At 49.8% G+C, this 26,218-nt stretch overlaps 2 protein-coding genes across 5 annotated transcripts in view; one reads left to right on the top strand and one right to left on the bottom strand.

The window, feature by feature from the left end:
- Positions 1-3,474: 3,474 nt before the first annotated feature.
- Positions 3,475-24,788, top strand: Aifm2 (apoptosis inducing factor mitochondria associated 2). 3 transcript variants are annotated; one of them, XM_013113974.3, is made up of 9 exons: positions 3,475-3,580; positions 12,987-13,185; positions 13,487-13,602; positions 14,413-14,532; positions 14,950-15,042; positions 18,815-18,923; positions 20,489-20,641; positions 21,631-21,831; positions 22,393-24,788. In XM_013113974.3, the coding sequence occupies exons 2-9, from the start codon at positions 13,008-13,010 to the stop codon at positions 22,542-22,544; spliced, it is 1,122 nt and encodes a 373-aa protein (XP_012969428.1). In that variant the 5' UTR covers positions 3,475-3,580; positions 12,987-13,007; the 3' UTR covers positions 22,545-24,788. The 3 variants fall into 3 exon arrangements, with proteins under 3 accessions (XP_012969428.1, XP_021083286.1, XP_040588075.1); XM_021227627.2 differs by having other exon boundaries at positions 3,530-3,580; positions 12,992-13,185; XM_040732141.1 differs by lacking the exon at positions 3,475-3,580 and adding an exon at positions 3,591-3,610.
- LOC101840911 (core histone macro-H2A.2) overlaps positions 24,782-26,218 on the bottom strand; it is a 50,375-nt gene continuing 48,938 nt past the window's right edge. For both annotated transcript variants that reach the window (XM_005070830.4, XM_040732142.1), the window contains exon 9: positions 24,782-25,616. In XM_005070830.4, coding sequence (XP_005070887.1) covers positions 25,451-25,616 — 166 coding nt within the window. In that variant the 3' untranslated portion in view covers positions 24,782-25,450. The remainder of the gene's footprint in view (positions 25,617-26,218) is intronic.

Raw genomic sequence — 26,218 nt, 5'->3', positions numbered from 1 at the left:
AATGAAATGGGGTATTTCTGCATCCTGACTACCAATCCTTCCTGCTGTGTCAGCCAGGTCCTTTGTCAAGTGGTGATTGAAAGGGGTAAACTAAACTCAAAGGCTTCACTTTTTAAAATGAAGGGACCAGACCCTCACTCAGCCCCTGCTTTAGCAGCCATGACAGGCTACAGAAAAGACACTTAGGCCTCTGACACAAGGAAACTCCAGATTCTCTGGCCTCCTGGAGTCTAGGGCCAAAACTGAACACAAAGAAACTCCAGCCTCCTAGATACTCAGTTTCTGGGAGCTGTTTGGCCACGAAAGAAACTCCAGGGGGAACCAAAACCTCCCCTGTAGTCTCCAGGACATAGTTCTGAAAACTATTGGCATTTATATACAACAGGCCACCTACATGTAACAAGACAATGCCATAAAAACCACAGAATGTTCCCTCTCAGCGCTGACCAATAAAAATAGCTGGTACACAGGTATTTCATGCCAAAATATGACTGAGAAATTCTCCTAATTGTTCCCAAATGTCAACCAACAATAAACCAACCCGTACCTACTGATGTAATCCTGTAACTTTTGTCTTTAAAATCTAGCAGTAGACAAGGAACTCCACTCCCTCTGGAGGCTGTTGCAACAGCTTTCTAGATGGGGGGTCCCTGTTATGGTTGGATAAACAATCCTTAAACCTTGCTGTTACAATTTAGTGGGTCTGTCTTCCTGCTGGCCTCTGGGGACTTTGCAACTTGGGCACAACAGTGAGCCCTGAGTTCCAATTTCAAAGGCTCTGGACACTGCTGGGTGGGCAGTGAGATGTGATACGGAACTGGAGGACTGCAGAGGCCCTGTCCTGGATCAAGTATTCTGCTTGACAACAAGCTGTTGGGCCACCACTAGAAAACCTTTGAGAGCTTGGCAAGATGGCTCAGGCAGTAAAGGCGCTTGCCCCTAAAGCCTGTTGACCTGAGTCTAATCCCTAGGAGCCACACAAAGGTGGAGGGAGAGAGCCAATGCCACAGAATTGTCCTCTGACCCCTACACAAGTGCCCATGCATCATGCAGACATACATACGCACAACGACAATACAAGTTTTAAATTGTAAAAGAGTATTTTGGCTTTCATGTTTTGAGACCGTCCTTAGCGGTGGGCAAAGCCAGCAGATACGCTGTGTTAATTTTTTGATCAGGACAGAATGCCTAGCATAAGCAAAGTGAGAAGGGATCTATTTGGGCTCAGCTCTAGGTGTATCCATCTATCCCAGAGTGGAGGGCAAGGTGGAAGAGTACAGTCTATGCCATTGCATGCAAGCAGCAGAGAAAGGAGCCAGGGCCATTGCAGGGATCCACAATTGGCCCCAGTTGGTACATTGACAACACAACCTCCACACCTAAGGCTCAGGGAACACAGAGGACAAAGGGAGGACATGATTGTAAGAGCCAGAGGACCAAGATGTTTGCTGTGAGATAGTGTCTCATGGACATGATGCTACCATGAAATCTCAATGATGACGTTGCTTTAACAAGGCCTGCAGGGGCTAGAGAGGTGACTCAGCAGTTAAGAGCACTGGCTGCTCTTCCAGAGGTACAGAGTTCAATTCCCAGCACCCACATGGCATCTCATAACCATCTGTAATGAGATCTGGTGTTCTCTTTTGACATTCAGAGATACATGCAGGAGGAACAATGCATATATAATAAATCTTTTTTTAAAAAAAAGGTCTGCATAATAATCACACAACATGGCAATGTGGATGGGGATTTCACAAGGTCCCATCTCTAAAGAGCTATAGGTTCTTTAGAGCCTGTAGAGATGCAGAGAAAGATCTGATAGGTAGAGAGAGATCTGATCAATGGCTGGAGACATACAGACTGAATGGATGGATGGATGGATGAATCAGGCTTCTCTAGGAAAAAGCCCCCCCCCCCCCCGCTAATGTTTTACATTTCCTGGTGGTTACATGCTCATAAGAGCAGGTTGGTTATATGTTCATAAGACCAGCATTAAATGGACTTAGGTTTGGTTTCTTTCTGTGCATGCAACAGTAGTAATTATATAAGAGATCATGAGTTTGGGGAATTGGGGGACCTGGGGGGTGGGAGGGATGGAATTGATGTACAGTATTCATGTATAAAATTATCATAAAATGTGTTCAAAGGGGGAAAAAGAAATAGTACCTTCCCCCCTTTATTTTAAATTTTTTTAATTTTAATTTTTTATATGCATCAGTGTTTCAGCATGGGTGTCAGGTTCCCTCCAACTGGAATTGCAGATAGTTGTGACCTGCCATGTGGGTGTGAGAATTGAACTCTGGTCCTCTGGAAGAGCAGTCAATGCTCTGAACCACAGAACCATGTCTCCAGCTCCTCCATATATGTGTTACTTGACTTGAGACAAGGCCTCACTCTGCAGCCCAGAGTATGGTGAACTTGTGATCCTCCTGGCTCAGCTTCCTCAGGGGCTGCGAGTGCAGGCACATACTAGTACCTCAAGTACAGGTATGAGCTAGTACACCCAGCTCAGTCATATAAGTGATCTCACAGACAGTTGCCTACTGCTCCTAGGGCAGGGGACAACAACTGTATTGAGACAGAGACAGATAGCCTATCTTTCTCTTTTTTTCTTTTCTTTTCTTTTTTCTTTTTTGGTTTCCAAGATAGGGTTTCTTTGTGGCTTTGGAGGCTGTCCTGGTACTAGCTCTTGTAGACCAGGCTGGTCTCGAACTCACATAGATTCTCCTGCCTCTGCTTCCTGAGTGCTGGGACTAAAGGCGTGTGCCACCACTGCCGGGCTTAGCCTATCTTTTTCTTTCCCCTAGAGATTGTGTGGTAGAACGCTCTGGCTTTCATAGCTCTGTCACGTTTGTCACTGCGCACACATGTTCCCTTTCCTCCTCTGCCCAGTGCTGCCTTCAGTATGGGACAGAGGTCTAATACCTTTTTCTGCCTTCAAATTTCTTCACCGCAGTAGGTGACAAGAGATGTTTTTGGTAGTGGTAGTGGTTTTAATGATTTAAATTTTAGACGGGATCTCAGGAAGCCCAAACTGGTCTCAAACTTGCTGTAGTAACAAAGGATGACCCAGAACTTCTAATTCTCCTGTCTACACCTCCCGAGCACTAGGATTACAGGCACACACCACTACTCTCTGTTTTTGTAGTGTTGGATAAGAAACCCAGGGCATTCTACCTACTGAGCGACACCCCACCTTCCCAGTTTTGGCTTTAACTCCTTCTTTCCCCAAAAGATACACCTGGACCACTCTCCATTTTAAAGCTCCCAGGGCTGGGCATACAAGGGACGCTCAGCCTGTACACACATGTGAAGGAGGCACAGCTAGTGCTGGGGGTCATAGGACCTACAGGTGTCTCCCAGATACCCAGGCATAACTGGGGCGCCGGGCCCTGGCAGGCGGAGAGGCTACGTGGGCAACACTGTGTCCAAGTTGCAGGCGGTTAGTAGGCGGTCAAGGTCAGCGCCGGGGCAGCAGGGAGGGGCGGGGCTCGGGGCGGCGCCACCGGCCAGGGACAGTGATGGGCACGCCCCGGCCAAGGGCCTCGGCGGGCGCCGGAAGACACGCGGACAGCGGCAGGTGAGGTCGCCTGGGCCCCTGTTCCCGGTGGTGCGCGGGGCTACGGTGGAGGGACGACATGGACCAAGGCTTTGGGAGGAGGGGGGGCGTTGCCTAGGATACCCAGCGTAGACACGTAGGACCGGATACCCCGGGGATTTCCGGCCCTAAATCCCCACTAAGTCTTTCGGGGGAATTTAGGCCGTGTTGGGAGCAGGACACTCAGGGTCGGTGGGGCAGGCATGTCAGGCGTGGCCCCGATCTCGGAAGGGTCTCAGACCGAAGGACTGCAGAGTCTGAGTGCCGCGGGGAGATCCCTAGGGATCTCAGGGAAAGTGAGTGGGGTTGCCCAAGTGATCATCAATTCGGGTGCATTGGAACCGGCTTCACCCTGCCCCCTTCGAAATCGGGGTTCTGGCATAACAAGACCAGCCATGGCTCAATTCACTCACTCTCCTGGCATCCTAAGATCTCTTTGACTCTGGAATTTAAGGGGTGGGGGTGCTCAGCTGTCTTAGGAACTGAGTCTCCTGTGGGAGAACAGCCGTAGACAGTTTGGGAAGGGACTCCCAGGTCTCCCCACTCAGCACCTATGCTCCAAGGCTGACATCAGCCTCTAGCATGAGCCTGTGTCTGCTACCCACACACCCCAAGTGCTCAGCCACACCTAGAGGAGTTCCTCAAGGGGGGTGAACTTCAGCACCGACCCAGGTTGCCTTCTATTCACCAAGACACTGAACCCCAGCCTGTGTTAGGGTGTTCCAGGACCATTTGCCCCTAAGTGATAGAGCTGGACCTGTCAAGGACCTTGTCTGTGGGCCTTGTCTGATGGCAGATGAAATGCTGGCGGTGGACAGGGATGGGCAGGTCACTTGAGGTGGGGTGTGAGTACAGGAGTGTCCATGAAGTGAGCCCGCTTGTCCTAGAACTTCCCTGTCTCTTCATCCTTTCAGTCAGTCCCTTTTAGCGCTGGGTGTTTTTCAAGGGTACATTTGGGGGTACATCCTCAGCTGCTGGTCATAGAATATCCACTCTCAACCTAGTCCCTGTTGTTCAGAGAGGGGAGCCATCACCTCCCTTCCCCAGTGGAAGAGGGGACGTCATAGCCCATTGAGTGACACTTCAGTAACCTTCTCCTTCTTGGCCTCTGTGGATACAAGGCTACCCTGTATGTCAGTGTTGAAATCTTCCTTCTTGTATAAGCCTGGGTGACTCAAATGGCTGTGTGGTGTACTTGTGATTTTTGTAGAGCAAGACAGCAGGGTGGTCTCACTCTGGCCTGGTTGTACAGGGCTTCTGTTCTGTGTTGTCTGAGGTTTGACCTCTCGACAGCTATGGCAGGAATGTGTTCCAGTAGATTCCTGGAGGTCTCTTACCTTGGGATTGGGCTGCATGGCAGAGAAAATAAGATTGTTAGCAAGTTCAAGTGTGAACCATATCTGTGTGTATGTGTGTGTGTGTGTGTGTGTGTGTGTGTGTGTGTGTTTTGGGAGATGGCACAATGGAAAATTACTTAGGAATTGCTGTACTATAAGTTTTTTTTTTGAGGGGTGAGGGATGGGCAGGGGGGTCAGGGTCTCATGTAGCCTTTGGTAGCCTCATACTTACTATGTATTCAAGGCTGGCCTTAAACTTCTGATCCTCCTGTCTCTTCTTGTGATTACAAGTGAGCATTATCTGGGTTATGTGATGCTAGGAATCAAACCTAGGACGTTGTGCACACTAGGCAAGAAATCCACCAACTGAACTTAAGACTTCTCTTAAGCCAGTGGTTCTCAACCTGAGGGTTGAAACCCTTTTGGGTCACCTAAGACCATTGGAAAACACAGATTATGATTCATAACAGTAGCAAAATTACAGTTATGAAGTAACAACGAAAATAAATTTATGGTTGGGGGTCACCACAACATGAGAAACTGTATGAAAGGGTTGAAGCATTAGGAAGGTTGAGAGCCGCTGTGCTAAGCTTATATTTCTGAACCTAGCAGTTTTAGTGGAGATTCTCTGTGCTTTCTTGCTGTGAGTGCATGAGAAAGTTAAACCTAGAGTTACCCGTGACTCAGCAGTTCTACCGTAGCCATTGACTAAACTTAGAAACAGAGCCACGTAAAATCTTGTGCACAGATGTCCATCCATGGTGGCACTGTTCACGACAGCCATGAAATGCAAACTAAAATGTTGGACCATCCTAAGAATGTGGTGTAGTCATATGATGGTGTTATTTAGTCAAGTGAAGGAGAAACAGACACCATACAAGTCAGGGAAAGGAACCAGACACAGAGGTTAATGTTGTATGATTCCATTTGCACAAAACATCTAGGGTAGGCAAATCTGTAGAAACAAAGGTATGTTAGTAGCTGCCAAAGGATTTCTCCAAGACAGGGTCTCCGTACACATTCCAGGCTGGCCTCAAACTGTCGATTCTTCCATGCCGTGTTCCCTGAGTGCCGGGTTTATAGGCATGTACAATCACACCCTGATGAGAGTGGTCTGGGTTGATAGTTGTGGTGGTTGTTCAATCTGGAAAGCATAATAAAACCTGCCAATTTATACTTTAGATGGTAGCTTTTATCTATGAATTATCTGATTACAGAAATCATGTAGAGACAGACCTATCTCACTAGTTTCTTTTTTTAAGAGAAAGTCTTACTCTATAGCCTGGAAATTCACTATTTAGTTAAGAATGGTCTTGAACTTATGTTGATCCTTCTGTCTCTGCCTCCTAAATTCTGGGATCACAGGTATGATGTGCCATCACAGCTAGCTTCCCTGTGCAGTGTGTGTGTGTGTGTGTGTGTGTGTGTGTGTGTGTGTGTGTGTGTGCGCGCGCGCGCACGCATGTAGCCCTGAAGTTGATATTGGGTACCTTCCTTGATAAGTACCCACCTATTTTAAATTAATTAATTAATTTCATTTTTTTGAGACAGGGTTTCTCTATATAGCACTCACTGCCCTGGAACTCTCTCTGTACACCAGGCTAGCCTCAAACTCACAGAGATCCCTGCCTCTGCCTCCTGAGCATTAAGGTTAAAGATGTGTGCCACCATTGCCCAGCTTATTTTATTTTTTGAGTCAAGGTCTCACTTTGTAGTCCTAGCTAGCCTAGAACTCTCTCTATGTAGACCAGGCTGGCCTTGAACTTAGAGAGATCTGCCTATCTCTGCCTCTGCCTCCAGAGTACTGGGATTTAAGATCTGTGCCTCCATTCCTGTCCCTCTTTTTTTTTTTTTTTTGGAGACAGGGTCTCTCTGAACCAACTCACTGATCTGGCTAGGCCAGCTGGCCAGTCACCTTCAGGGATCTGTTTGCCTCTGCTTATCCAGTGTTGGAGTTACAGGTGCAAACCACAGTGCCCAGCTTTTAAGTGGGTTCTTGCATGGCAGACACGTTACCACAGCTCCACACCCATGTCTCGCTTTTGAAGCTGAATTATTTTTGTCAAAACAACACATACCTGTTTAGTAATTCAAACAAGAAAAAGCTAAGGAGGAAAGTAGAAACCTCTTCTTAGTCCACTATTGATGTCGTGGTTCAGGGGATGGGGTCAGGTGTGATAAAGATGGAGCATTCATTCTCCAGTAGTTGAACTTTCTTTTTCCAAAATGGGGTGAAAAGCCCACATGTATGAAATGCAAAGCTGCAGGGAAAAGGCAGGGAACGCCAAACTTTGCAGCAACCACACATGCGTGTGCATATACTGAGCATTGCAGCAATCACACGTGTGTGCATACACAGAGATGCTATGTTTTTTTGCTTGTAAGCAGGGTGAGGGTCTATAGATGGTCATTCTGTTGCCTTGACTTTTCCATGGACAAGCCTTTCATGGAAAAATGTTATTCATTCTTTAAAAACAAACAGGTTGTGTGGGTGTGTGGGAGTCTCTTCTAGAGTCTCCCACCAATGGAGCTTTCTGTGGGTTAATGGAGTCTTCAGGTTACTTCAGGTGGCCCAGCCTGGCTACCAAGTTAAGTACATTCATACACACAAGTAACATTCATTCATTCCAGGCATGCATTTGGAGCGACCACAGGGTCTGCAGCTGGAAGTGGAGGGCACTGCAGCCTAGGCCTTTGGTTTTAGGTGGTTGGCCAAGTAGGCCATGGTCCAGCAAAGAGAAGCCTTGCTTCACCCCACCCCCTACCCACTCTAGGGAGGGGCAGGAAAGAATGGACAGAGAAGAGCCAAGGACAATTAGTGTGTCCAAGTGTTGGGCAAGGAGATGGAATGTTCTAGAGAGTTGCCCGCCTCCTATCCCCCAAGTGAGGGTGGCAGAGGTCAGTGGAGGAGAGAGAAGAAAGATTCCAGAGAGAGTAGCAGGGAGTGAGAGACGGCCTCCCTTTGGCAGTCTTGGCCCTCAAGGCCAGAGCAACAGCTTGGCTTCACTGGGGGCTGGCTCTGTTGAGCACAGCAAAGGTCTGTCTGCCCTTTGGGGAAGCAGTTTGGTGACCAGGGAGGAGCTGAGGCATCTGGGCCTTTCTGCCTGCTCAGTGGTCACTGACACTCTTTCCTCCCGGGAATGGGGTTCTCAGGAGAGGCGAGGGTAGGTTTGTTGGTCCATCTGGCATGATGGGCTCTTAGTGACGTCTGTGCTGGCCTGTCACCTGCGCACCCCACATTTCTGCCACATGTGCCTTGAGCTCCTACTCACTTCTGAACTTACCACTGACTGACAGCTTTGAGGGCAGGACTGGGTCCATACATAAGGGGACAGGTGGAGCATACTCCGCTGTGGTCCCGTTTCCAGGCCCTGCTAACCTACTGGTGTCCCTTCCTGCCTCTGCCTGAGTACCCGTGTCTTCCTGGGTCCTGGCTTCCTGGGGATATACATCTTCTATTCAGTTGGCATAGTTAGTCTGCTAAATTCTCAGAATTAGCTCTGGGCAATCCTGAGGAGTCAGAGGAGGAGAGGGAGCGTTGCCTCCTGGGGCATTTGTCCTTGTCTCGGTTCTGTCAGGGACTCAGTTTCCTAATCTGTCAGATGGGTCAGATGCTGATGCCTTGGTGTATTAGCGGTCTCTTGGCCAATGAGAAATAACGTTGAGTCCCCTCCAGTCCCCTGATGCAGAGCTCCCCCACACCCCACACTAGCACCAATGAAAACAGTGCCAGGAGTTCTAGTCATCAGCTATCCTGCGAGGGTGGGAGGATTTGGGAACACTCCCAGGGGTTTTCATGCCTTGGAATCAATTCTATGCATACAAGGCAATGTGTATAGTGCTTCCCCTTAGAAAGGGTAAACTGAGGGGCTAGATTCAGTGGTTAAGAGCACTGATTGATCTTGGCTGAACTTGGGTTCCATTCCCAGCACCCACCGCTCACAACCATCTATAACTCCGGTTCCAGGGTTCCAGATACCATCTCTGGCCTTCCAGACACCAAGCATGCATGTGGTACACAGATACACGTGCAAGCCAAGCAAATACAGACAATGAAATGAATCAATTAAAAAGAAAAAAAGGAAGGAGTAAACCCCGGCCTAGAGAAGAGCAGGGTTCCCTCTAGCCCCACACAGGGTCAGATAATAAGTGGTCCTCCAGTGCCACTGAGTCGCCTGAGACTGTCCCTGATGGGCTGGGACATACTCCCTCATGAGGCTGCTCAGCCTTGTCAGCCTGTGCCTCCAGCCTTCACCTCCGCGTGCACTTCTTTCCTTTCTTTGTCTGTGGGTGCACATGTGTGTGCAAGCACGTGCAAGCTAGAGGTCAGCCTTGTGCGTCATTTCTTAGGAGCTATCCATCTTATGTTTTGAGACAGGGTGTCTCACTGAGACCTGGGGCTCACCCATTTCCACCAGGCTGGCTGTCCATCCAGTGAGCTCCAGGAATCCTCCTGCCCGTATCACTGGTACCACAAGTACACACGACCGTACCTGGCTTTTTTGTTTTGTTTTGTTTTTGCTTTTTGTTTTTTTGAGACAGGGTTTCTCTGAATTGCTTTGGAGGCTGTCCTGGAACTAGCTCTTGTAGACCAGGCTGACCTCAAACTCACAGAGATCCACCTGCCTCTGCCTCCCGAGTGCTGGGATTAAAGGCATGCGCCACCAACGCTGGGCTCTGTACCTGGCTTTTTATGTAGGTGCTGTGGATAGAACTCAAGTCTTCATGCTTGCACAGCAGGCATTTCACCTACTGAGATGCCTCCCAAGACTTTTTTTAAACAAATAGTCTAGACTGCCTTTGAACTTTGAACTTGATATATATCTGAGGATGACCTTGAACTTCAGATCTCCCTGCCTGTACCTCCCAAATGCAGGGGTTGTAGGCATGGGCCACACTGTGCTTGACTTACTTCCTCCTTTCTTATGTCCCCCAAATGTCATTGGTGCCCTGCCCTGAAGCCCACGGAGTAGCTGGGCCTCTCTGGCTGTTTTCTGTAGCTTTTCTGTCCTTAGTATCTCCCTAGAGACTCCCTTTGTATGACTTGGCCCAGGCTGGAGGAGTCTTATGTCCTTTGGTCTGAGACAGTACCGCCCAGCAACCCTTGTCCTGCTGTCTACATCTCAGCTGGAGGGACCTGGCCCTCACATGGATGGGTGGCTCTTTCCACACTGGCAAGCCCTTGGACTGACTCAAGGCCACATGTTTGTCTCTGGGGTTCACTGGGACTGGGGACACAGGGACAGACTCCAGGATACTGAGAGTGGCCCTGACAGTCTCAGGCACCTTCCATCTGCTTTTACCTTAGGTTTAGCAGTACTGTGTCTAGTGACCTAGACTGCTACTTTCCTCTGCCTTAGATACACCTTACCATCCAGCTCTGGGCCAAAGGTTTTGAGATTTTAACTCCTGAGACTCAGCCAAGGTTTGCTCTCAGTGTGTTGGGAACTGGGTAGCCCTGCCTCAATCCAAGCAGTGGGCCCAAAGATTAGGCCACGCCCACGGCAGACACACTCCTCGGATGGTCACTCTCATCTCTCCTCTCGACCTCCATCAGGGCCTTGCTCTGCCCTCTTAGCACGGGGTCTACCAGATAGCTAGTGCTTTCCCCTCAACCCTCGTCCTCCCACAGACAGTCACTGAGATTTCTCCCAGCAGCCCCACCTCCATGTCTTGGGTCATACCCCCTAGATGTCCCTGGGGTGAGGAGTGTGTTGCTGTGGAGAGACCTATCCCATGGCAGGCTCCTCCCCTGTGATCTCAGTCTGTGTGTGGTGTTGCTACAGACTGCTGCAGACTGGATAATTTATAGTGAGCAGAAATTTGTTGGCTCATGGCTCTGAAGGCTGGGAAAAGTTCAAAGTCAAGGTTCCAGTCTCTGCCAAGGGCCTTCCCTTGCAGCTTCCCATGGGGAAAGCAAGAAAGAGCTAGTACTTGAAGCCTCAAAGCCCTGCTTCTTAAAATTACACACACACACACACACACACACACACACACACACACACACTTGTGTGTGGGGGTGGGAGGGCCCATGTGTGGAGGTCAGACGACAACTTTCAAAAGTTGATTTTCATCACGGGAGAGCTGGGATTGAACTCACGTTAGCAGGCTTGGTGGCAGGCACCTTTACCAGCTAAGCCATCTCATTGGCCCCTCAGCGACTTTTATATTCAGCATAAATCCATTCATATGTGGGACTTTCATGACCTAAACAGCTCCCAGGAGAGCCACCTCTTCCATGCCACATGGAGATTATGTTTCCAAGGTGTGCTTTTTAGGGAACACATTGGAACCATAATAACATCCTGTGTTGGAAGATATTTATCATACTCTGCTAGTGGCACCCTTTGACCCGGGGTTCACACTGGTGACCCAGGACCCTCGCATAATCTCATTGCAGTGTTTGCTTAGCATGGGAGTCAAAGGACTTTCCTTTAGATACGGCTTTAGGACATGGTTCTTTGTTCACCTACCTGCCCAACTTCCTACACACCTTTTGTTATCCACCCCATCCCTCGATATTCTAAACTCTTTTTTTTTTTTTTTGGTTTTTTGAGACAGGGTTTCTCTGTGGCTTTGGAGGTTGTCCTGGAACTCGCTTGGTAGTCCAGGCTGGTCTCGAACTTACAGAGATCCGCCTGCCTCTGCCTCCCGAGTGCTGGGATTAAAGGCGTGCGCCACCAACGCCCGGCCTCTAAACTCTTTTTTAAAAAGAATACTTAAGTAATAATTATTATTGTATGTATATGATATTGTTGGGGGCACTATTTGTTTAAGTAATAATTATTGTGTGTGTATGATATTGTTGGGGGACATGCGTGTGCCATCTTGTGTGTGCGTACCTCAGAGGACGACTTTTGGGAATCGCTTCTCTCTTTCCACTGGTTTCTGGGGTTCAACCCGGGTCATCAGGCTTATACACCTGCTGAACCCTCTTGCTGGCCTGAGCTCTGTTTCTATAAGGGTGGGGCCATGTCTGTCTGTCTGATCACATGATGCACAGCAACAGCGTGCTATGTACATGTGTGTTGAGTAGACATCGCTCCCTCTTTGGAAATCTTTGAAGACATATATTTAGGAAAAGCAAGCTGAAGAACAGTTTGATAGTCATGGCCGCAGGTTCATAGAGCAACTCTGGGGAGGGTTCAGATGCCTCCAGAGAAGGGAGTGGGTGGTTTTGATGGGATGAGAGAGCAGGCCTCCCCTTCTTCTTCTTCTTCTTCTTCTTCTTCTTCTTCTTCTTCTTCTTCTTCTTCTTCTTCTTCTTCTTCTTCTTCTTCTTCTTCTTCTTCTTCTTCTTCGTCTGCTTCTTCTTCTTCTTCTTCTTCTTCTTCTTCTTCTTCTTCTGCTTCTGCTTCTGCTTCTTCTTCTTCTTCTTCTTCTTCTTCTGCTTCTGCTTCTTCTTCTTCTTCTTCTTCTTCTTCTTCTTCTTCTGCTTCTTCTTCTTCTTCTTCTTCTTCTTCTTCTTCTTCTTCTTCTTCTTCTTCTTCTTCTTCTTCTTCTTCTTCTTCTTCTGCTTCTTCTGCTTCTTCTTCTTCTTTTTTCTGAGAAAGGGTTTCTCTGTGTAACAGCCCTGGCTGTGCTGGAACTCGCTCTGTAGACCAGGCTGGCCTCGAACTCACAGAGATCTGCCTGCCTCTGCCTGCTGAGTGCTGGGATTAAAGATGTGTGTCACCATTGCTCAGCCCCCTTCTTCTTTGAATTTAATTTAATTTATTTCAGTGTCCATGGGGCTGTAATTTTGTGAATGAAAGACAAACTCTTGGGGCTGAAGATACGGCACAGTGTTTAAAGCCATGAAAGTGTGGTGGCTGAGTTTGGATACTCAGTATCCAATAAATGCCAAGTGCTCACGGCAGCCCACCTGTAATTCCATTTCTAGAAAGGCAGAGAAGCAACTTGGTTAGCCCTGGGTTTGATCGAGAGACCCTGTCTCAATGAATAAGGTGGAAAGTGGCGTGATTGAGGAGGACTCCTGATGTCAACCTGTCTCTTTCAGTGGGTACCCCTGCCTTCCACTCCCCTGAATCTAATGTAGTCTCTTCTCTCAGCCCAGCAGTGCCAAGTTCACGATGGGGTCCCAGGTCTCGGTGGATACAGGAGCTGTGCATGTGGTGATTGTAGGCGGGGGCTTTGGAGGGATAGCGGCTGCCAGCCAGCTGCAGGCACTGAATGTCCCCTTCATGCTGGTGGACATGAAGGACTCCTTCCACCACAATGTGGCAGCCCTCCGGGCCTCCGTGGAGAGTGGTGAGTTGCTCCTTTGAAAGCATGGTCTTGTCACTCTTATGGGGTATGGTGTCAGAGCTGGGGGCATTTTCTCCATTTAGGGCAAGTTGCTCCAGGCATTAGATTCATTTCCTAAGCTCCAGACACTGGTCTTACGCATCGCCCATAACGAAGCCCCAGGGTAAGAGCTTAGGGTCTTCTGAGGACCATATGGGCACTTCAGGGCAGAATAGACACCTGGGAATACCCACTGGCCTGGCTGTGGTTCAGGAAAGTTTTCAGTCCTGTGTGACCTCATGACATCTTCTGTGTCTGTTCCCAGGATTTGCCAAAAAGACGTTCATTTCTTACTCAGTGACCTTCAAGGACAACTTCCGCCAGGGCAAAGTGGTTGGCGTAGACCTGAAGAACCGTACAGTGTTGCTGCAGGGCGGTGAGGTGAGCGTATGTGGGTGCTCTGGTAGGAGGGGCCCAAGAGGAGTCATCCGTGGGCCCCAAGTCCTGCTTCCTGCTTCACAGCACATTCCTCATGACAAAGGCGTGGCCACAGCAGACACAAGCAGAGGTGGCCGGGGATGCCCAAGTCTTCCCTACATGTCAGGCACTGTCCCGAGCCTTTACATGAGTGTCACCCTCCCACCTTGGCATGATAGATGGAGGTTCTAAAAGTCCAGGAGAGGAACTGGGGATGTGGCTCAGTTGGTAGAGTTCTTGCCCAGCGTGCATGAAGCCCCGGGTTTGTTCCTCAGCACCGGGCACAGTGATCTGTGCCACATAATCCCAGTTCCATCGGAGCTGGAGGCAGGGGGTTAGAAGTTCAAGGTCATCCTTGGCTGGGAGACCCAGTCGCCAAAACAAAAGTCCAGAAGATTCCAAACTAACTCCCTACTGGAGGCGTGAGTCTTGTTTATTGCACCACGCTTCTTTCCCCATGCAATTTCTTGTTCCTGGCCTCTATGCCGATCAGCTCTGCGTCCCACGCTCTCCTGCGTCCTTACGTAATGCTGGCTCCCAGTACCTTGCAAGCATCCCATCTGTATGCTTCTTTCTCCTACTCCTTTCTGGACTGCTGGTTGTACAGAGCTCTGAATGTGGGGAGAGGCGAGCTGGGCCGTTGGGTGGTAAACCCAGCCCAGGAGCCTCTTCTCTGCAGTGCGCCATGGCCCCTGGTGCCCTGCTGTTGGAGGCAGTGGCCCAGTCCTTCCTCTCTGACTTCACTCTCACAATTCCTTTTTGTATCCCCTACAGGCCTTGCCCTTCTCACATCTTATCCTGGCCACAGGCAGCACCGGGCCCTTCCCTGGCAAATTTAACGAGGTGTCCTGCCAGCAGGCAGCCATCCAGGCCTATGAGGACATGGTGAAACAGGTGTGCCGCACTGACGGATGTGGGTGGGCGGGCCAGAGCACAGTTCGCTACTGGGCTGGAGCAGGGACACTCTCTGGGAGGACCTCAGCAGTCTGGGAACAGCCGAGAGTTGCTAGAGATATATTTTCCCAGAGGAGGCCTCCGACCTAAGTTCCTGTGTCTGCTGTGCTGGGCATGTCTCTGGCTCGTCCCACCTGGGACCTCTTCATATATGCATGCCTCCCATTCCAGATGCTGTGTGTGGTACAGCACACCAGGCCACATGCTCCCCGGTTTCCCAGGGATCCTGTGAGGTGGGGAGGAAGCCCATCTAGAGCCCAAATATGGACAGAGTTCTGCCCTTCTTGGCCAGGGCCTCCCTACCCCATCCATAGGCTGATGGCACGTGGCTGTGTTTCATGGTCCCTTCTTCTTCAGATCCAGCGCTCACCGTTCATCGTGGTGGTGGGAGGCGGCTCAGCAGGAGTGGAGATGGCAGCCGAGATTAAAACTGAATACCCCGAGAAGGAGGTGAGGCGGCCCCCTGGACTATGAGCTCTCAGCAGTCAGCTTCCCTCCTTTCTTTTTGTTCTGAAAGTTTTACACACACACACACACACACACACACACACACACACACACACACACACACGAGTCTTTATGTGTGTGCCACATGAGAGTCAGGGAATAACACGTGGAAGTCAGTTCTCTTCTTCCACCTTGTGTACCCTGAGTTTTGAACTCATGTCATCATGCTTGGGGACAAGCGCCGCCTTTACCTTTACCCACCTTGCCACCCCAGCAAAATCAGGACTATGCTCAGGTTTTGGGAGGCTGGAGCCCCACCAGCATAAGAAGAGTGTTTTCCATCTTGTACTAAAAGCAATTCCACACAGCGAGAAGAGCCTCCTACTTAGGCTTCTGGCTATATGGAGCTCTGAATGTGGGGAGAGGAGGACCAGGGAGCTGTCTCTCAAACCCAGCCTCCCATGTCTCTCCTTCAGAGATAGGGCCTTTGGGATGAGGCCTGGGTGTTCTTCAATAACCTCCTTGCTGTCAAGTTTCTTGGTATGTTTGATTGGCAGCCCTTGCCCTGGATAGCTGCATGGTGGTCCATGCCCATGGCATTGACAGACCTGCCCACACTGGGGGTAGGACTGGTCTTCAATTCCTTCTCCCCATGGAAGGGTAGCAACAGCCTGCCCTGACTTTTCTAATGCTGGAGAGATAGAAACCTGGCTGGGACCTTGGAAAGAGAGGAGGGTCTAGACTCCCTGAGTACTGGGGGCTGAATGACAGTTGTAGTGGTGGCTTCTGCAGTCCCCGGCTCCCTGGTACCTCATATGGGTCATCCTTGGCTCATGTGAGTCAGCCTTTTCTAGCCACAAAGAGCTTGTGAACATCATTCATCTCCCTGGGGAGAGATGGTTGACTTCAACAAGGAGAATCAATCCGGCATAGTTTAATTATATGCTTACTCTCTGACAAATGGTTGGAAATTATGGCGACTGATCGATGTAGTTAAAGTGTCCATTTTGATTCATGAGTGTTGCGTAGGGAAAGCCCATCCTCCGCTGCTCGTTCTCAGTGCTTCTGGCATGAGAAGAGTGGGTCTCTCCCAGCACTGACTGATCTTACTGGCACCAGTGGGGTGTCCCATGATGCAACTCAACTCCAAAGCTGCCTGGAATTAGCACATACACCATAGACCAAGGACTCCGTCCCATAAAACAGCTGCCACCTAGGAGACAGTGGAGTGGTAGGGCCCTGGCTAAATAACACCTCTGGCCCAGCTATAAATGGAAGGTTCCTCCCATAGGTAGACCCCAGAATACAGCTTGCTTAGCATTGCTGAGTTTAACCTATCCCAGATGGGGCTGGAGAGGTTTGGTTCTTTTGTGGAGCTCACACCACCTGTAACTATAGCTCCAGGGGATCTACCACCCTCTTCTGGACTCCACAGGTACTGCACTCATGTGCACATACTTATTCACATACAGACACATATACATATAACTAAAAACTAATAAAATATATCTTTAAAGGTCATATGAACAGCCAGATAAAAGAGAGCCTAAGCACAGGGGCTTCTTTCTCCTTGGAGTTGGGGTGTGCCACCTGGCCATGTTCAGACAGGTGGAGACTTTCTCGGTCCTGCAGGGGTTTTTTTTGAAGGCTTCATCATTTAGACATGATGGACTGTCGAACTCAATTTTCCTCCAGGATTGGGGCAGGAGCTGGAAACTCCCATCATGGTTTGAGTCTGGTGGCATTGTCTCATCAGACTGAATGATGTGCTTGTCACCCAGGAAATTCCAAGGCACCTGGTAGTTATGTCACTCAGGGAATTACAAAGATCGAAGAAGCTCTGGGTTAGGAATTAGGGCCAAATATAAGAACAACAATTCTCATAGCACTAGAAGGGCTCGAGAGCTCTGTGTCAGCAACCAGGGACAAACAGGAATTCTTGTCATGACACAGGGATAAAGTCTGTCTGAATTAGTACATTTCACTTACCTCAGTAAAACATCTATGTTGTATTAATAGGCATGTAAGAGCATTGTAGTAGCTGGGTGTTGGTGGCGCACGCCTTTAATCCCAGCACTCGGGAGGCAGAGGCAGGCAGATATCTGTGAGTTTGAGGCCAGCCTGGTCTACAGAGCGAGTTCCAGGACAGCCTCCAAAATAATAGAGAAACCCTGTCTCGAAAAACAAACTAAACTAAAATAAAATAAAATAAAAGGGCATTGTAGTAGCCATCTATCATTGTGTGATCGGCATGTGCTGAGTTACCTCCTTTAACATAGTTTTATTTATGGCTAAGCATAGTGGCACACACCTTTTATCCCAGCACTCAGGAGGCAGAAGCAGGAGAATCTCTGTGAGTTGTAGGCCAGCCTGGTCTACACACCGAGAGCCAGGACTATGTAGAGCAGTGGCTCCCAACCTTCCTAATGCTGTGACCCTTTAATACAGTTCCTCATGCTGTGATCCCCAACCACAACATTGTTTTCATTGCTACTTTGTCACTGTAATTTTGCTACTTGTAATGTAAGCATCTGGTATTTCTGATGGTCTTAGGTGACCCTTGTGAAGGGGTTGTTTGACCTCCCAAAGGGGTTGCGACCACAGGTTGAGAATCACTGATATAGAGAGACCCTGTCTCAGAAAACCAAGTAATTTAACATTTTCATTTATTTTAGTGTGTGCGTGTGCACATACCACATTCTGCTCTCTATGAGGAGGTCATAGGACACTGTAGGAGTTGGTTCTCTCCTTCTACCATGTGGGTTCTGGGCTCACGCTCAGTTTGTCAGGCTTGGTGACAATCACCTTACCTGGTGAGCCATTTTACCAGCCCCCTTTAATATCTTCTTGTCCATCATCACACAGTGGGGCGGTTGAATTCTGGTGAGTCTCAGGGAGATGTCTGATCCAAGAGGCAGAGATGGGATTTCAACCCAGTCCAGTCCCCCGACTTCCCCACTTCTTAGCTTTCCCCTTCCCTGTCTTCTCCTTCTCTCCCTTCTTCACTCTTCCTTCCAAGACCTTGTACCGCTAGACAAGCATTCTGCCAATAAGCTGTGTCTCCAGCCCTCTTTTTACATTTTTTTTTTCAAGACAGGGTTTCTCTGTGTAGCCCTGGCTGTCCTAGAACTTACTCTGTAAACCAGGCTGGCCTCGAACTCAGAGATCTGCCTGCTTTTGCCTCCTGAGTGCTGGGATTAAAGGTGTGGCCTACCACTGCCCAGCCTCTTTTTACTTTTTGAGACAGGGTTTGACTCAGGTGCCCCTTGGTCTAGAATTCACCCTGTAGCTCAGCCTAGCCTAGAACTGAGATCCTCCTACCTCAGCCTCCATAGTAGTTGAGATTACAGGCCTGTGCCACCAGGCCAGAGAGGCAGCCTGATTTCAAAGTCTGACCTGGACAGTGGTCACAATCTGCCTCCACGTCTTCGTGCTGAGACAGCAAGTGGACATGTCTATGAGGCTAATTTTAGAACTATCATGAGCGTTGCTATCAGCCTGGTATCGGGTTGGAATGCCAGCATATACTGATCATACAATTGCATTTGTATGTAACTGTCCATTTGCCTCAGGTGAGGTGTGGGTTTGGGCAGTGGCACATGGGTGGTCCTCTGGTTTGGGAGCACTGAGTGCTGAGCGGCGGGCTGGAGCCCTCAACACTGCGTCGGGTTTGTGTCTCTGGTGCTCAGATTCCCAGTGTGACAAGGGAGGTAGGGGAGAGCTGGGGCTTCCCTCTCAAGCCCTGTGGTGTTTGTGTGTGTGTTTTTTCTTTCAGGTGACTCTCATCCACTCCAGAGTACCCCTGGCCGACAAGGAGCTCCTGCCCTGTGTGCGGCAGGAAGTCAAGGAGATCCTTCTCCGGAAGGGTGTGCAGCTGCTGTTGAGTACGTGTGGCAAACCCCTCCTGCCCAGCCCCTACCTGCTGATGTACCGCCCAATGCCTAACCATGGCCATGGCAGGGTGGGGCGGGAAGGGGGGAGAGGGGGAGGGTGCACGGCAGGGGGGGTGGGGGCGTGTCAGGGGCAGCACATCCACTCAGGCTTCCTCTTTCTCACTTTATCTGAAAAGCGTCAGGAAGTCTCAAGCATCAGAGCTTGCTTGAGCTGTATCCAACTGGAGGTCAAAGTCACAGGGCTAGCAGTCCCCGGCTGTAGATTAGGACAAGGACAGATAGGAGATGCCATTTACAGAATGACCTAAGTGCCTCTAAAGGATCCGCCCCACGTTTTGATTTTTGCTGTCTCTGTGGAAGAGGGAACAGGGTGTAATTTGAGGCATAGAGTGTGACTCCCCCCCCCCCCATGCCCTGCCCCCACCCCCAGGGTGAGCTTCCTTGTAGTCCTGGCTGTCCTGGAACTCGCTCTGCCTCCCAGCACTCCACCTGCCTGTGCTGGGACTAAAGGCCATCACTGACTTGTTTTTGAGGGTGGCTTTTTTTTGAGTCCAGAGCAGGAAGGGAGAGAAGATCCCAGTGTTTGGAGTGGGGTGACACCTGGGTGTCACCTTCATGTTCTGTGCAGAAGGGAGTGTGGCCGTTGCTGTGGAAGCCCCTCTCGGCTGTCACAACCTCCTTTGGCAACTGGTCACGGAGGCCTGGAAGCACGCTGCGACCAGATGGTTCCCTCGCTCTCTCTGCCTTTGTCATCCTCCCGCCCACCCCACCTATCCCTTAAAATAATTTTTATGTGTGTGGTGTTTCGCCTGTGTTCACGTCTATGTACCATGTATGTGCCCAGTGCTTATGGAGGCCCGAAAAGGACATTAGATCCCCTTGAACTGGAGTTACAGATGGTTTTTTTTTTTGGCTTCTCTTTGGATGCTAGGAATCAAACCTGGGCCCCCTGGATGAGCAGCTTCTGCTCTTAACCACTGAGCCCTCTCTCCAGCCCCTTCATTAAAAAAAAAAAAAAGAGATTGAGAATATCTCATGTAGACCAGGCTGACCTTAAACTGTGTCATCGTGGAGGACTTTGAACTTGTAATCTTCCCGCTTCCGTTTCAAGAGCACTAGCATGCACACCATGCTTAGTTTTTGCAGTGCTGGGTCTAGAACACAGGGCTTTCTGCATGTCGAGCAGTACCCTACCAGCTGAAGGCTTTCTCTGCTTTCTGGTTTGCTGGTCAGTGCTGTACTGGGGGCCTTCTGCGTAGATAGGACAGGCAAGCTGCCATTCATTCAGAGAAGGAAGGGGTCCTCTGTTGAGTAATAGTGTTTCCTAGAATTTGGAAAGATTGGCTTCTCGTCGCTTTAGCTTCCTGGAACTCTCCTCCAGATGGATCCCCTGGGGACAGATGTCCACATACATTCTGCTGCTCGGGGATGGGACAGGAGAGTGGACTGCGGGCAGAGTCACGAGGGGGAGCAGTCACCCCCCCCCCGCCCCCGTGGTGGTCTGCGTAAGTGTGTGCCCAGCCTCTGCCAGCTTCCTGTCATGGAACCCTCCACAGGTGAGCGGGTGAGCAATCTGGAGGAACTACCTCTCAATGAGTACCGGGAGTACATCAAGGTGCAGACGGACAAGGGCACAGAGGTGGCCACCAACCTGGTGATCGTGTGCAATGGGATCAAGATCAACAGCTCTGCCTACCGCAGTGCATTCGGTGAGTGGGCGTCCAACAGTAGTTGCTCCCCAGGCTGCCTCCTCTCTTTGGCATTCAGAGACACCTCACAGCCCTTGGCACCCGAACTGGCACTCTCTGTCTCTTCCTCTTACCCCATCAGCTCATTAGATCTTGAACTTTAAATTAAGGTGAGAGGCCTCGCCTGCTCTGCTTGGAGGCCATAATCTTCCAAGGTTAGGGCTCTCCCCCCTAGTGGTGAGAGATGGGAACAGGCTTCAGAGAGGTGAGAACGGCTTTTCCAGACCCAAGCATCTGGCTACTTCAGTTCCAAACCTCCATTTGTGGGAAATGGGGACCTTAGCACGTCTCCATCTCTTACAGCTCAGTTCTCAGATACCAGGGACTGATATGAGAGTGAGACTCAGTGGCCAAGCCCCGTGATTGCTCTGCATCACCAGGGACCTGTCACTCACTGAGCACCCTTCCCTGACCAGTCTCTGCCCAGTCCAGCAGGACGTTAGCTTTTAGTCTAGAAGGAAGGCAGTCCACAGCGGTAGTGGGCAGATCACCCGGAGTTTACCACCTCACTGTTCTAATGTGTTTTCAAAGATAAGTTCTTTCAAGTCCCTACGGAAGCTGTTTATTGTTTAGGACAGGCCTGCACCTATTTTAAAATTCCAATGTGTGTCCCAAAGGCAGCCAAAGACTTAGAAAGGCAAGGGACTTGGGAAGGCTGTCTGTGTTTTGTCTGAGGAGGCTTCCGGGAGCTTTGCCTCTTCCTGTCCTTGCCTCGTCTTGCCTCTTGCTCTGCCTCAGGCTTGCCTTGGCAGGAAGGGCCTGGATGGGACTTCAGGCAGGATGACAGCAGGTGACAGCAGGTGACAGCAGGTGACAGCAGGTGACAGCAGGTGGAGGTGTCACTTGTAGCATACATCTGAAGTGACTGGACCCACACCCGGGACTCATCCCGCTGGAGGCTACTTTACATCGTTATTCAGGGGCTGCTTGGGTGTCGTCTCGCCCAACAGAGAATAAACTGGCCAGCAATGACGCTCTGAAAGTGAATGAGTTCCTCCAGGTAGAAGGTTACAGCAATATTTATGCCATCGGTGACTGTGCCGATATCAAGGAGCCCAAGATGGCCTATCATGCTGGCCTGCATGCCAACGTTGTCGTGGCCAACATTGTCAACTCCATGAAGCAGAGGCCTCTCAAAGCCTACAAGCCAGGTAAGAAAGCCTGGACACTTTGTTAAGTGTGGGGTAAGATGTGTGGAAGGCTTTGGGGGCTATAAGGTAAATGACCAGTAGACTGCAGGTCACAACACCACGTTTCTTTAAAAGCAAACGTGCCTGGGGCTGTAGCTCAGTGGTAGAATTCTTGCCTGGCACACTGAGGGCTCATCTCCAGCATTGCTAGCAACAGAGGCTGGGGAGATGGCCCAGTCAATAAGCCACTTTCAAGGAGGGTCCTAGTTTGATGCCCAGAACACATATTCAAAAAAATAAAAACAAAACAAAACAAAAAAGCCTGGGCCTCATGGTTAGTGAGAAATCCAGTCTTAAAAAAAAAAAAGTGAATGTTACCTGAAGAATGACAGCCCAGGTTGTCCTCTGGTCTCAGCATGTACCCACACATGCATACATAGGCACACACACATGCACACATAGGCACATGTACCCGCACGCACGCACGCACGCACGCCCTGACTTGCTTTCTTGCCCGTGAACTCTGAAGGCTTCACTTAGGTTGCATCCCTCAGGCATCTCCTTGCTTTGTCTGCCTCCCAGGTGCGCTGACCTTCCTCCTGTCCATGGGCAGAAATGATGGCGTGGGCCAGATAAGTGGCTTCTATGTGGGCCGCCTCATGGTGCGGCTGGCCAAGAGCAGGGACCTCTTCGTCTCCACAAGCTGGAAAACCATGCGGCAATCTCCGCCATGACAGGGAGGCTGCGTGGGAGTTTGCGGTACTGCTTGGAGGGGGTGACAGACTGCTTGACAAAGGACACCCTCCTGACAGGTGCCCAGGGCAGAAGCTCTTTGTCTGGATCATGGTGTCAGTCGTGGGATGACTGGAAATGCAACTTGTGTAAAGCCAAAATGAGAGACAGAGAGTAAAGAGGGGAGACATTAAAAAAGAAAAAAAGCCCTAGAAGATTCGTTCTGGGTTTGGAAGGTTTGCTTGCAGCTGTGCCAGCTAAAGGGTCTTGGGGCAGCAGAGGGGGTTTTCTGTACAGTAGACTTCCGTCTGCGTGCACGTGAATGCATAGGGCTTTGGACGCAGTGTGCAGAGCTCCCGTTGGGCAGAGCTGGGCTCCTCTAGGTGGCGTCCTGCTTGTAGTAGAGTCACAGCACAAGACAGCTAGAGTGCTGGAGACAGCCTGTGAGACGACCTCTCCTCACTTGGGGCGGGCAAGCTTGTATACCCCACAGTAAGTGGGTTATTAATAGGGACCTCGTTTTATTCTCCCAAACTTAGTATCTGCACATTGCTATCTCTTTCTTCTCTCCTTTCTCTCTCCCTCTAACTCTCCCCCACCTCCAGTGTTTATCTACATTATTCAGACTGGCCTGGAAGTCCTGAGCTCAAGTAATACTCCTGCCTCAGCTTCTCTAGTCCCTGGGGACCCTCTTAACTTTCATGTCCCTTTATCTCCATATCCATCTCACTGTAGGTCATAGATACATTCACAAAGAGTTAGACAAAACTCCCCTCTAGTTAGTCCATCTGATGTGGAAATCTCTTCCCGGTGAAAGATAAAAGCAACGTCTGTCCCCTTCTCCTTAGGTCTCAATAGCAAACCAAGGCACAAGTTTGTAAAACTTTATTCTGGGGAACCAGTGAGTTTATTGGGGGTTCCTTATATAGTATCGGAGGGGTGTGAGTGCTTCTCCCCACAACAGGCCAAACCTGGAAATCTTTAACCAACACGGATGAGGGCTTCATTACCTATGGAGCAGCATGAATGGAGTCCTGTCTCCTAGCCTTTCCTGGCCTATATTCTTTAGCCCCTCCTGGAGGCCACATGGGATTAAGGCAGTGTTGGATGCACCAGGCGGTAGGATGCTGCCGGATACACAGGTGAGGGTCTCCTGCCTCCCCGCCAATCAATCCACAAGCATAGAAGCAGTCAACAGTGCCAGCGGGCACATTCCTTTTAAAACGGAGCAGATGCCCGGTGGTTCACACCTTTAAACCCAGCACTTGGGAGGCAGAGACAGGGGAGTCTCTGTGAGTTCAAGGCCAGTCTGGTCTACAGAAGAGTTCTAGGACAGCCTCCAAAGCAATACAGAGAAACCCTGTCTCAAAAAAAAGGGGGGGTGAGAAACTGATCCCCCACCCCGGGATGTGGTCGCTTGGCTCTGAGGATAGTCACCAAACACCATCCTAGCAGGGTGAATTTTATAAGTCTGGCTTGCCACTGCTGTAGGAATCCCAGGAAGGAGATCTATGACTCGGGGCAGGTACTAGCTGCTTGACCTTCAGAGAGCAGACTGGCACCTGTGGGTGATTTGATTTCCAGGTTATCGTCACAGGCTGCTGCTGGGACATGGGGTGGGAGGCTATGCTGGCTGCCGATTCCTGGTCAGCTCCTGTCACTCAGGCCCTCACTGGCTATCATGTCTACTACAGACTGCCAAGGTACACAAATGACTTCTCTCTCCAAGTGAGCTCACCCAGCAGGGAAGAGCTCATTGTGCATGGCCCAAGGTGAATGTCCATGGCAGAAAAGACAGACTGTGAGTACACTCCAGCAGATTGAGACATCACCCTCTCCACCCTGCCTCTCCCCGCTTGTTTCTGGCCTTGGCCTCTGGTTATGAGTGACAGAATCCTTGAGCATCCTCCCTGATGCTCCCAGGCCATCTCCACTGGTACTGTGGCTAAGGTCTGTTCTGTTTAGTTGCACAGGCCAGAGTTGAGACTTGAGTCTCCCTCCAGGGAATGCTGACCCCACTGGCAGTTTTGCCACCGCCTCTGCTGCTCTGGATGCTAGCCAGCAGGCTCACCCTCTCTGAAGGCAGAACCAACCGTCTGCAGAAAGCCAGCCATGATGCTGGCTGACCAGGAGCCTTAGCACGGTGGGACTCTTCGGTGACAGACCTTTGGGCGATTTCTTTACACTGGTGGCGACAGTTTTCCAAGAGGAGGAAATATTGCAATAAAGGGATATATTATAAGAAAGACACTGGATCTTTTATTTTTTTTCTTTCATTTTTTTCTTTTTCTTTAAAAAACAAAAACTGAACAAACAAAAATCCCAAGGCAAAACCCTTTGAGGTGTAGTTACAAATATTTTAGGCGTCAGGGAGGGGACCTTATAACAGAAGAGAAAAGCACCCTAGGACGTCTTTTCCATCTTCTCTCCCCTGAGGGAGACAGCCAGTTCACCCAAGTGGCTGTCTCACCCTCTTGACTCAGAAACCAAAGACTTAAGAACTTTGAAAAGACTCTGTGTGTGTGTGTGTGTGTGTGTGTGTGTGTGTGTAAGAGAGAGAGAAAGAGAGAGAGAGATTGAGAGTGTGTAAAAGTCAATGCTATAAATCTAAACAAGGTCTATTTTTATGTTTGTTTTTTTAAAAAAAGTTCTAAAACAACAGGAAGAAAACACATGGAAAGAAACCCCTGGTGGAGACCTGGTTAATTTTGGAAGTGGCCCTTTGTAAAGAGAATATAAAACGCACCGGGCCCCTTCCCCAGGCAGGCAGGACTGGTTCCCACTGCCCTTGCTACCCACTCAGCCACCCTCTGCTCCCCTGCCATGTCACCCTTCCTCAATCCTTTTAAAAAATAAAACCCCTGCTCTTGTGACATGACATTGATCCTCCTCCATCCCCACTGGAGAGCTACTTGGTGTCCAGTTTGGCCATCTCCTGTACGTAGATACCGATGCTCTCGCTGTCGAAGAGCAGGAAGTACACATTCTTCAGTGAGGATGAGCTGGAGTCGTCGAAGTGGGCCGATATGGCCTTGAGTGTCACCTGGGCGGCTGTCTGTTTAGGAAAGCAGTTTCTATGCCCAAACAAAAGAAGAGCCTGTGTCATTTTGGTCCTTGTACCCACTGCTGCAATACTCTCTTAGCTTGGGGAAAGGGACATTGGTTCCTTTTTGGTTTTGTTTGACAGGTCTCACTATGTAGCCCTGGAACTCACTGTGCAGACCAGCTGGCCATGAACTCAGAGATCTGCCTACTTCTGCTTTCCGGAGTGCACAGATTAAAAGCATGTGACATCACACCCTGCTAACAGCTTCTTTTTCTTCTTCTGGCCCCGGACCCTTGTTTGTACAGCGTGGGACTCAGCATGTGCAGGCCACTCCACAAATTACCTTCTCTGGCACCAGTCAAGGGGAAGACGTGGGTAGGTGGAGATGTCCCTGCTACATAGTTACAACACTGTCTCAGATATGATGATTGCAGACAAGCTTACAGGGCTGGTATGTAAAAGATGTCACAATTCTGAACCTGTGTCAGCAGGCTCAAGGAACTTGACTCTGTAAACTCTATCGATTTCACATTTATAAGACCATGTCTTCAAAAAACAAAAATGTTTTGTTTTGTTTTAGTGCCTTCAAATCAGTTCACATGCTAATCAGTTTCTCCGACTAGGGCCTTT

This window comes from Mesocricetus auratus, unplaced genomic scaffold (genome assembly GCF_017639785.1).
Source record: "Mesocricetus auratus isolate SY011 unplaced genomic scaffold, BCM_Maur_2.0 Super-Scaffold_100027, whole genome shotgun sequence".
In the NCBI taxonomy this organism is placed as follows: Eukaryota; Metazoa; Chordata; class Mammalia; order Rodentia; family Cricetidae; genus Mesocricetus; species Mesocricetus auratus.
Note: the sequence above shows the minus strand (reverse complement) of the source record. Positions and strands in the feature narration are given on the sequence as shown.

What these genes read in the sequence shown, in the direction of transcription:
- Aifm2 (XM_013113974.3), top strand. Translation starts at nt 13,008, where the DNA reads ATGGGGTCCCAGGTCTCGGTGGATACAGGAGCTGTGCATGTGGTGATT. An exon ending in CCGGGCCTCCGTGGAGAGTG is followed by an intron (nt 13,186 to 13,486) that starts GTGAGTTGCTCC and finishes GTCTGTTCCCAG; the next exon opens with GATTTGCCAAAAAGACGTTC. An exon ending in TCTCAAAGCCTACAAGCCAG is followed by an intron (nt 21,832 to 22,392) that starts GTAAGAAAGCCT and finishes TCTGCCTCCCAG; the next exon opens with GTGCGCTGACCTTCCTCCTG.